General features: G+C 41.6%; 1 protein-coding gene across 1 annotated transcript in view; it reads left to right on the top strand.

Moving 5' to 3' along the window:
* Positions 1–2,593: 2,593 nt before the first annotated feature.
* Positions 2,594–11,607, top strand: part of PTH1R (parathyroid hormone 1 receptor) — a 79,227-nt gene continuing 70,213 nt past the window's right edge. Inside the window, exon 1 of the mRNA XM_087947295.1 lies at positions 2,594–3,063. Within this exon, the coding sequence (XP_087803421.1) occupies positions 2,989–3,063 (75 nt within the window). The 5' untranslated portion in view covers positions 2,594–2,988. The remainder of the gene's footprint in view (positions 3,064–11,607) is intronic.

Genomic DNA, 11,607 nt, shown 5'->3' with positions numbered 1-11,607 from the left:
ATGGAGCCTGTACAGCAATCAATATCACGCTGCAGGTCTGGTCAATGTCAACATTGTGTTTGCAAAGCTGGTTTTAATTTTCAGTGCCAGATCTGCAGATCCAATTAATTGCAGTGCTGGGCCTGCAGAATTAGTCAATTTTAGGCACAGTGTCTGTAGAAGGGGTCGATTTTAAGCTCCAGGTCTACAGAACTAGTCAATTTCAGGTGCAGAGTCTGGAGAATGGGTCAATTTCAAATCCTCTAGATTTGTAGAACCAGTCAGTTTCAGCACTGGATTTGCAGAAGTAATTCATTTCAGACATGGCGTCTACAGAGGGCTTTGGCGTCAAACTGCACGTCTGTAGAGCCAGCCAATTTCAGTGCAGGCACTGGAGATCAAGTCAGAGTTGGTCAATTTCAAATGTTATGTCTGTAAATCCACTCCATTTCAACACCCGGGAAACACACCTAGTCAATTTCAGAAATGATGTCTACGGTGTAGCTCCGTATCAAGTCTTGGATCGATCTCAGCCCCAGGTTGCAAAATTAGTCAATTTCAGACAGAAAGTCTGGTCAATATCAGTTCCTGTTTTGCTGATCTGGTCAATTTCAAGTGCCAGGTCTGCAGAATTAGTCAATTTCAGGCACTGAATCCGCAGAACCTGTCAATTTCAGACACGGTGTTTACAAGGAGGGTCAGTATGAAGTTTGGGCCTGCGGGTCATCATTCAATTTCAGCCTTCCCCTCCCCACAAGCTGTAGAATTAGTCAATTTCACAGGAGTCTACAGAGGGGGTCCATATCAAGCTGTAGGTTAGCAGAGCTGTAGGTTAGCAGGCACTGGATCTAACAGAGCCAGGTCTGCAGGGCTGGTCAATTTGAAGGGCTTTGCTTCAGAATTCAGTCAATTTCAGCTCCAGGTCTGCAAAAATAGTCAATTTCAAAGACAGAATCTAAGAGAGTGGTCAATATCAGCTGGTCTGCAGAACTGGTCGATTTCAAGGACACCAGCTGGTCTGCGGAATTCCAGAGCCTACAGGGGGTCAGTAGGAAGGTCCGGGGGTCTCCAGAGCCAGCGGATTTCAGCTTGAGCTACAGAGTTAAGTCAATTTCACGCGCGAAGTCTGCGGAGCGGCTCAAAATCAAGCAGCGGGTCTACAAGAGCGGGGCACTTTCCGCGGCGGCGCGGCGGAGCCCCGAGTCTGCCTCTTCCAGCCCTCCTGGCGGGTTTCCGCGCGGGCAACGCGGGGCTTAAAGGCGGCGATTGAGCTCCGGCCAAGCGGCGGAGGCCAGCGGGAGGCTCCAAAGATGCGACCGGGGGACGGACGGAGCGGACGGAGAGCGCCTCGCCTCTTTTTCCCTCCCTCCCTTTGAGGGGAAAAGAAAAAGAAAGAGGATAAAATCTGCTTTTCTGGGCCGACCTGGGAGGCTTCCGCAGCGGCTGGAAGAGCAGCAGCGAGGCCGGGGAGACCCGGCTGCCCCCGGCCACTTTTCCCCGGTTCCTCCCGGCCTTCGGCCCGGCAGGCGATGCTGGCGAGACAGGCGAGCGAGCGGCGGAAGGGCTTGGCGGAGCGAATCGGTCGACTCCGGCGTTGTTTTCCTCCCGGCTGCCGTCTCCTTCTCCTCTTCCCCGGCGCCTTAGGGCAGGCTAAGCGGCCAGGTCGCCGCTTCTCTTCCCTCTGAGCCGGGCTCGGAAGCGGCCGGAGGGAGAGAAAGGAGGGAAGGAGGGAAGAAAGGAAGGAGGAACGAAAGGAGGCACGAAAGAAAGAAAGAAAGAAAGAAAGAAAGAAAGAAAGAAAGAAAGAAAGAAAGAAAGAAAGAAAGAAAGAAGGAAGGAAGGAAGGAAGGAAGGAAGGAAGGAAAGGAGGGAGAGAAAGAAAGAAGGCAGGCAGGCAGGAATTTTGGACTGGGAGCGATTGGGCGCCACGCGCTGTCCCAGGACGCTCCGCTGGCCACGCCGGACTACTCGCCTTCCGCCAAGCAGAGGGTGTGAAGAGGGGACGTGTGAGTGTGTGGGGGTTGTGGGTCGCGGGGGACTTGCGGCGAACCTCTCTCGGCCTTTCGGAAAGCTATTTCCAGCTCGGGGGTTGAAGGTGTTCAGTTTGGAGACGCTAGGAGTTCTTGGGAAAACCCAGCCGTTTTCTTCCCTTCCTCCCTGCTTTTTTGCTTCTTTTCTTCCTCTCCTTCCCTCTTCCTTCCTCCTTCTCTCCTTCTCTTCTCTTCTTCTCTCCCTCTCCTTTCTTCCTTTCTTTTCTTTCTTCCTATCTTTCTCCTTCCCTTCTTCCCTTCCCTTCTTCCTTCCCTTCCTTTCCTCTCTCCGTTCCTTTTTTTCCTTCCTTCTTCTTCCTCCTTTCTTCCTCCTTTTCTTTCTATTCTCTCCCCCCTTTCCTTCCTTCCTTGTTTGGTGCAAATCGTCCAAGAAGGATTCTCTCCCTCCTTCGCTCCCTCCTTCCCCCTTTCTTAATTGAATTGCCCAACTTTCTGCAGCTAAAAATAAATTCAGTGGTTTTCCAGGGCTTTCTCCCCACCTTCTCTTCCCGGCCCCTCCTTTCGCTTTTCCCCACCTTCCCCGGGGCTTGACAAATAAATTATCTGAACTCTCCCCTTGCCTCATTAAAAAAAGAAAGAGGGAGAGAGAGAGAGAGGAGAACAGAAGGGGGCGGGAGGAAACCCATTGGGAGATTTGACACATGGATTTCATTTCTCGGCTCCGAGGCAGATGCGCGGCCCCAAGAGAAGCCACCAGCAGGATCTGATGCTCCTTGCGATCTTCGGGATCGCCCCCTCCCGGGAATACCTTCTAATCCTCTAATTCAGCTCCCCCGACCTCATCAGTTGCAGATTTTTAAACTCTCTGGACTTTAGGTCGTGTGAACTTGGACAGACTTTCTCTTTGGGCTAATCCAACTTTGACAGCAAAGAAGTGCAAGAAGGATCCACTGGATTACAGGATCGACTCCCTCCCTCCTCTTGCGATCCTTGGATATTTCCAGAACCCCCCTTGGCTATGGGATCCCACTTGATCTATCACGGTCTGAGATTCCTTGTTTGCTGCTCCGCTTTAACGTCCATCTTTGCGCTGGTAAGTCAGACAGCGAATCCTCTCTCCGTGTCTTGTTGCCTTGTCTGGTTTTATTTTTTTATTTTTGGTTCATTATTGTGAGGAAGGGTCTTTAATGTGTATCTCGGGCCGGGTTTAGCCCTCGCGTGGAATCAACCCGGGAGCCGTCGTCCCGTGACTTGCACGATGGGCTTAAACTTGGTTAGTTTATTGGGAGTTCGAGTGTGGGTGAATTAAACGGTTCGGTATACTTATTTCTTCAATTTATTGGAGGGATTATAATAATCTAATCCAGGAATAGGCAAAACGTACTTGGTGCAAAATTGATCCTGGAGTAAAAAAAAATGTGGCTGTATCAAGATTATGTACAGATTTTTAAAATGCTATCAAATAAATTTTTGTTGGGGCTGGTTGGTATTAGCCAATGTTCTGTCACTACTGCAGTTTTGCTAAGAAATTATAAATTATTTTTTGCTAGTTTTCCACCTATTCCTTCCTTCCTTCCTTTTTTCTTACCTACCTACTTAAATCTATTCCTTTCTTCCCCTTTTATTTCTTCCTTCCTTCCTCCCTCCCTCCATTCCTCCCTCCCTTTTTCTTTCTTTCTTTCTTTCTTTCTTTTTCTTTCTTTCTTTCTTTCTTTCTTTCTTTCTTTCTTTCTTTCTTTTCTTTCTTTCTTTCTTTCTTTCTTTCTTTCTTTCTTTCTTTCTTTCTTTCTTTCTCTTTCTTTCTTTCTTTCTTTCTTTCTTTCTTTCTTTCTTTTTTATTTACCTTTAGACTTCAAGAACAGGTTGCAATCTGCCACTTTAATTTCTGCAATATACCATATTTTTCCATCCTGGTGTCTGAAGGGTCCAACGTAATTTAAAAGATTGTGTATTACTGTTTGGCTGACTTTGTCACAAACCCATTATGCGTGTTTCTGTGTGCGTGTATACGCATGCATGGTATGCTTGTGTATGTGTGCATTTTTACTACCCTTCTTCCTTGCTGGAGAAGAATCATAAAAGAAATTTTTTAAAAAGGAACTTTTATTGAGTTTTCAAAGTCACAATAGGATTTGGACAGCACCTCTCAATTAGCTCTGATTGTTCTCTGATAAGCTCATGACTGTTCTAAAATCAGAAATAATCGAGAATATATTCTGAAAGTCAACTAAAGCCATCGCCAATTGCAAGTGGATGGCCTCCTAAAATGTCATATTTACGGATTGGGGTCTGGGCAGAAAAGAACGAAATATTGAAAAGCCCCAAATTTCTACATTTTTGCATCCGTAACGTTCCCTCCAATAAGTCTGTCTTCCCAACCACATTGCAAAACCCTGCGTGCCTTTTGTGAAAGACGCAACCTTAATCATGTACACGTTTTAGGGAAAGCTGTAAGAGCAGGAATAAAATGTGATATGGCTTCTGTCTTCCAGGATTAACCTGATTAAAGGAATTTAGCATCAGGTGGCTAAAGGAAGCCAGATGTTCTCAGAGAACCTGGTTTGTAGAAAACCAATTTCCTCAGATTCGTGTAGGTAACTGAGTTCTTCGGATTCTTTATTGAAACAAACTATTTGTTGTCTTGGAAAATAATTATAAGATCACCTAAATACAGAGCTGGCTGCAGAGCAGAAGTTTCTCCAAGGATGAGGTTTATGTGGTTGGATGTCCGTATCGTCCTTCAGTTGACTAAACCACTCAAGTGTACCTTATAATTCTCAGAAAAGAGTCATCTTGAATTCACTAAATTCACAAATCCCATAGTTGGGTCAATGTGTTTAGCAACAATGCATAACGCATGTGAAAATGCTCTCTGCCTCATTTTGGCTGGCTTTGCCGAGTCTTTTCCAGTCTGGTGGTCTTCTGGAGACCCCCAACATTTCTAGGTCAAAAATATTCAAATTGAGAGGTGGGTTTGTGTCACTGGTTGGAATAACAGGCTGTGAAGATACTTCGTGTTTCTAGGAGGAGTTAAAATTGGTTGGATAAGTTGGAAAGAAGTGCACCTCTGTTTCTTTCTGATCAACTTTGACAACTTGAAAGTGTGGACTTCAAATCGCAGAATTCCCCAGCCTGGGAATTCGGGGAGTTGAACTCCATACATCTCCAAGTTGCCACGGTTGAGGAACATGGCTTTCAGTGCTGTTCTGCATGCTCTTGAGGACAGAATAACAGCAGAACAGAGTTGGAAGGGACCTTGGAGGTCTTCTAGTCCAACCCCCTGTTCAAGCAGGAGACGCTGTACCATTAGAGACAAATGGCTGTCCAGTTTCTTCTTTAAAACCTCCAGTGATGGAGCACCCACATAGGCAGTCCAAGACTTTGGAGATATCTTCTCCTTGACCTCTAAGATAGACCATTGTAGGAGTGACAATATTAGGACTCTATGTGTGTTGAACAAGTGTACAACCTCTTGGGCTTTTCAATCTGCTGGGAATCCAGAACAGAAAAAAAAAATATTAATAGGAATTGAGGTCTTGAGGAAGAGGACTTGAGAAGACATGATAGCCGTCTTTCAATATTTGTGGGGCTGCCCCAAAGAAGAGGGGGTCAACTTATTTTCCAAAGGGTGAACAAGAAGTGACGGATGGAAACTAACCTGGAACTAAGGAGGAATTTCCTGATCATGAGAATAATTAACTGAGTTCAGAAGTTGCAGGTGCTCCATCGCTGGAGGTTTTCAAGAACATACTAGACAGACATCCCTTCCAATTCTATTCTGATTGATTGTCTGCGGAGACCAAATAGATCCTGCAGTTTGGCCAATTAGTGGGACCCAAAAATAAGAACAAACACCAAACATCAACCCGAAAGCCCTAGCTGAGTTGTCTTCTTGATTTAGGACTTTGAGTCTAAGGTCAATAAAGTCCATCTTGGTTACTTTACCAACCAACCTCCATGGAGATACGGGCAAAATCTTTATTTTCCTGGTGTTCTTTTTGTCTGACCACAGCAGGCAGGTATTCAAACTATCCTGAAGAACATTTGAAATTTGTTTTTTTTTTGGTTGAGTTAATGGAATGGCATCGATAGAGCTTTGAAGGCACTCTTCGACTTACGAGCTCAACGGAGCCCAACATTTATGTTGCTAAGTGAGACACTTGCTAAATGAGTCCCCGTTCCCCACCCACCCCGCCGTTTTACTACTTTCCTTGCCAGGGTTGTGAAGCAAATCCCTGCCATTGTTAAGTCAGTAACACGGTCGTTAAGTGAACCTGGCTTCCCCGGTGCCTTTGCTCATTGGGAGGTTGCAAAAGGGGATTGCATGGCCCCCGGGACACTGTGACCGTCATAAATATGAGTCGCCATGTATCTGAATTTGGATCATGTGATCACGGAGATGCTGCGACGGTCCCTAAGTGTGAAAAACGGTCATGAGTCACTCTTGTTTGGAACTGTTGTAACTTTGAACGGTGACTAAACGAACTGTTGTAAGTCTGCTTGTATTTTACAGTAAAATAGCCACTTATTTTACAGACAGGTATTTTCTTGATCTCGCTGAGCAAAACCTTCCCTGCTGAGTCTTCACCATGTTTTTTGATTTATATTTTGATTGAGTTAATGGAATGGCACTGACACAGCTTTATTTTACAATAAAATACTCATTTATTTTGCGGGGAGTTTATTTTCTTGACCTTGGTGGAGATGGGAGTGAAACTTTCCTTCCTGGGTCTTGTTTTTAATCTGCATTTTGGTTGACTTCAGGGAATGGCCCAGATAATGCTTTATTTTATTTTATACTTTCCTTGGTATTTTCTGAGAGGCTTCGAAAACATTTCTAAGAGAAATGAGAAAAATAACCTGCTTTCTGGACAGAGTTAGAGTCTTTTTCCCACCCCAAAAAAAAATTTTTTGCACATCACCCAGAGTTTGTCTGTAAGGGAAAAGAGTTTTTTTCAGTGTGGTGAATAAAAAAATAGTAATAAAAGAAAAAATAAATAAAATAAAGCAATAACATAAATGGATGTTTCAAAACAATCTTTTTGCCAATTTTGATAGATTGTAGACCCTGTTTGTCAAGCACCACCAGTTCAGATTTGAACTGTAGCATCTATTTGTCTATCTATCTATCTCAGCTCTCTTTCGCTCATCTATTTATCATCTGTCTATCTATGTATCCGTCCATCCATCCATCTACCTTTCTATCTATCTATCATTTCTAATCTATTCATCTACTTAAGTAAGCATCTATCTTTACACTGTATCTCTCTCTATTCATATCACTCTCTATCTATCTATCATCTCTAATCTATTCATCTATTTAAGTAAGCATCTATCTATCTTCTATCTATCTACCTTTCTATCTATCTATCATTTCTAATCTATTCATCTACTTAATTAAGCATCTATCTTTACACTGTGTCTATCCATCCATATATCTATCTATCTATCTATCTATCTATCTATCTATCTATCTATCTATCTATCTATCTATCTATCTATCTATCTATCTTGGCTTTCTCTCACCTATTTATCATCTCTCTCTCTCTCTCTCTCTCTCTCTCACACACACACACACACATTCCCAATATCTATCTATTTATCTATCCATCTCTATCATCTTCTCATGTATTTTTATATGTTGATTCTTCCATTCTTCCATCTCTAGTTTAAAACTACTTTAGGCTGCCAAATTCCATGCTACAGGCACACCTTTCTCATTGAGATGAAGTGAACATTTGAGCAGGCTTTGGAGTAGGAATTTAGTAACTGTTTCTCAGAAATGTGCAAACGATGTGCAAAGTGTACATAAGCAAGGAGGAAACAGATCTTCATCACCCTTATTTCCCACTTTGGAAGCCCAAGAGACAGGAAACCTCATCAATGGATGGAGGCATCTCCTGAGAGTCGGGAAGCATCCAAGATTAGGCCAACCAACCCAAAATTAATTTTATTTTTTTAGCCAAAATCCCTCTCTTCCATTAACTCCCAATTTCGGTGCTTTGCCGGAGAAAGCTCTTCAAAAGCCAAGTCTGAAAAATGGGAGACGTCTAATCTTGCGGGGGAAAAACACACACAGCGAGTCCTTTTAGTGGCCATTTAGTGGCCATTTGAAGTTACAGTGGCATTGAAAAAAAACGACTTACGACTGTTTTTCACACTTACGACCGTTATAACATCCCCGTGATCACTTCATCAAAATTCGGATGTTTGGCAGCTGCCTCATATTTATGACGGTCAGAATTACGTGATCCCCTTTGGCGGGCTTCTGACAAGCAAACTCAATGGAGAAGCCGGATTCACTTAACGACCACCTGACTAATTAATTAACAATCACAACAATTCAGTTAACAACTCTGGCAAAGAAGATCGTCCAATAGGCCCAGACAGCTGTCTTGCTTGAGCCACAGAAATTTGGGGCTCAATTTATAGTCATAAGTCGAGGACTCCCTGCGTATGTTTTTTGTAGTGACATAACAGGAATACGCCTGCACTGGATAAAATGCTAAACTTATAGGAAATAATTGTGTACACCCACTGGCGGGTTTTTCAGCTTTTCTGATCAGAATCTCCAGGCCCCTTAAAGCTTTGACAAAATTTCCATCCTTTCGACACAAGAACCTCCTAACCAGACAATCAAGGTTGTCAAAATCCTAACCAGCAAGACATTTGTAAAGTGAGTTGTGCCTCATTTTATGACCTTTCTTGCCACCGTCGTTAAGCAAATCCCTGCTGTTGTTAAGTAAGTGATCCTGTTTTTAAGTGAACCCGGCTTCCCCCGTGGACTTCCCTTGTCAGAAGGATGCAAAAGGGGATCATGTGACCCCCCGGACACTGCGACCGTCATAAATGCGAGCCAGTTGCCAAACGGTCTGAATTTGGATCACAGAATCATAATATAGAATAAAATAGAAGAGAAGAGAAAAAAGAAGGACGGAGAAAAGAAGGAAGAGAAGAGAAGAGAAGAGAAGAGAAGAGAAGAGAAGAGAAGAGAAGAGAAGAGAAGAGAAGATACAGAATGGAATGGAATGGAATGGAATAGATATAGAATAGAATAGAGTAGAGGATAAGAATAGAATAGAATAGAATAGAATAGAATAGAATAGAATAGAATAGAATAGGGAATAGGGAATAGGGAATAGGGAATAGGGAATAGAATAGAATAGAATAGAATAGAATAGAATAGAATAAGGAATAAGGAATAAGGAATAAGGAATAAGAATAGAATAGAATAGAATAGAATAGAATAGAATAGAATAGAATAGAATAGAATAGAATAGAATATGGAATGGAATGGAATGGAATGGAATGGAATAGGATAGGATAGGATAGGATAGGATAGGATAGGATAGGATAGGATAGGATAGGAACAGAATAAGAGAAGGGAAGGGAAGAAAATAGCTTTATTGTCACTTTGAATGTCCACTAATGGGCATGCATTAAAATAAAATATCATTGTATACAGTTCTCAAAGACACACCACTCCAATATTCTCTACTTAACTATAACAGAATAAATAAATAAATAAATAAATCCAAAAGTATGCATTATATCCATATATACCATATTACATGACGCAGAGAAACAACGCGGTCTACTTCGGATGTATTCATGCCCACGGAGAGAGAAACGAATCACAATGATCCTAAATATAAATGACCGTCTTAAGTCTCTTTTTTTTTTAGTGACCTTGTAACTTCCAAATGGTCACTAATAGTTGTAAGACGAGGACTAGTCTAAAAGTCTTCAGGGGTTAAACGCCACCTTTCTACTGGGGATGAATTGCTATTTTCCTTTCTTTGATGATCAGGGCTTCAAAAGAAGAATATCCAGGGAAGATGTCCTCCTTCTTGGGGGAAGTATCAGGAACCTATGGATTTCTTGTCCGTGTTAATCACTGATTTTTTCTCTCCTGGCACTCCAGTTAACTCAATAAATAGAAATCGAACGGTTTCCTTCCTTTGTCCCTGTCCGGCTTTTAAAATATTTTCTCCTCCGATTCAAGAGAGATTTTTGCAAAGTTCAGTGCATGTCTGTCTCCCTAGAAATCCATAGAACAAGATCTGACTCTTTTTATCTCTCCCTCTCCCTGCAAAGTGAGGTCAAGAAGGAGCCATGTAATCTTTTCTGTTGCTTCTCTGTACTTTTTTTTTTTTTTTTTAGGCTTAATATCCAGAATTGAATTTGCCAGTTTAGGGTTTTCAGGCAGGATCTCCTGTTTGCACCCCTTCCTCACTTTTTATTATTCTGTCTCTCTGTTTTGTTCTGTTCTGTTCTGTTCTATTCTATTTTTTCTTCTATCTTCTCTTCTCTTCTCTTCTCTTCTATTTTCTCTTCTCTTCTATTTTCTATTCTCATCTATTTCTATTCTATTCTATTTTCTATTATATTCTTTTATTTCTCCTCTTCCATTCCATTCCATATTTTCTATTCTATTCTATTCCTTATTCTGTTCTGTTCTGTTTCTTATTCTGTTCTGTTCTCTAATCTTTATTCTATTCTGTATTCTCTTCTCATCAATTTCTTTTCTCTTCTCTTTTACCTTCTGTTTCTCTTTTCTTCTATTCCATTCCATATTTTCTATTATATTCTGTCATCTTCTATTGTCTTCTATTCTATTACCTTCTATTATCTTCTTTTCTTCCATTCTATTCTATTTTCTCTTCTCTTCTCTTTTATTCTATTCCATTCCATTCCATTCCATATTTTCTATTCTATTCCTTATTCTGTTCTGTTCTATTCTGTATTCTCTATTCAGTATATTCTGTTATATTCTATTCTACTTTATTATTCCATTTTATTATTTTACTTTATTTTTATTAAAGGTGGTCCTTGACTTACGACCACAATTGAGCCTAAAATTTCTGTTGTTAAGTGAAACATTTGTTAACTGAGTTTTGCCTCATTTTATGACTTTTCTTGTCTGGATTATGAAGGGAATCTCTGCAGTTTGTTAAGTTAGTAACCCGGTCGTTAAGGGAATCTGGCTTCTCATTGATTTTCCTCATCAGAAGGTCTTAAAAGGGGATCATAATTACCCACATAACTATGAGAGAATTGCCAAGCATCTGAATTTTGATTGGAGGTGGCCATGGGAATGTTGCAACAGTCATAAGTGTGAAAATATGTCATTTTTTTTTCAATGCCGTTGTAATTTTGAATAGTCACTCAGTGAACTGTTGTAAGTCAAAGGCCACCCGTAACTTTTCTGCTTCTTTATATTTTTGCAAGAAAAACAAACAAACATGGAAGATCATCTTTAGGGAATGGGAACAATTAGAAATTTTTCTTTCTTGCCCTAGGAATTCTGATCAACCTGAGTTTAAGTGTTGTGTGAACGCAGCCACTTAGCATCCGAACCAGAGGCAATGATGCAAATTTTGCATCTGCTAGTCCAGCAAATAAGAGCGGAATGGCTTAAATAACCAGAGGAATTTTCTGCTGAGAATTCAAGATTGTCTGCTTGTATCAGAGTTGTTGATGGGACTTTGCTGCTTTCTTTAAAAAACAACAACAATAATAATAATCCTAGCTAAAAGTCAATTTCCAGAGACAAGACATCCCCCTGTTTTCAGCGATGTTGGCAGAGGGAAAAAAATGGCCAGAAGTGTAGAGCAAAGACAAGGGTACTAACTCT

This window comes from Notechis scutatus, chromosome Z (genome assembly GCF_049901735.1).
Source record: "Notechis scutatus isolate UNSWTSFEM ecotype Mainland chromosome Z, rNotScu1.2, whole genome shotgun sequence".
NCBI lineage: Eukaryota > Metazoa > Chordata > Lepidosauria > Squamata > Elapidae > Notechis > Notechis scutatus.
This window is presented reverse-complemented; position numbering and strand designations above follow the sequence as displayed.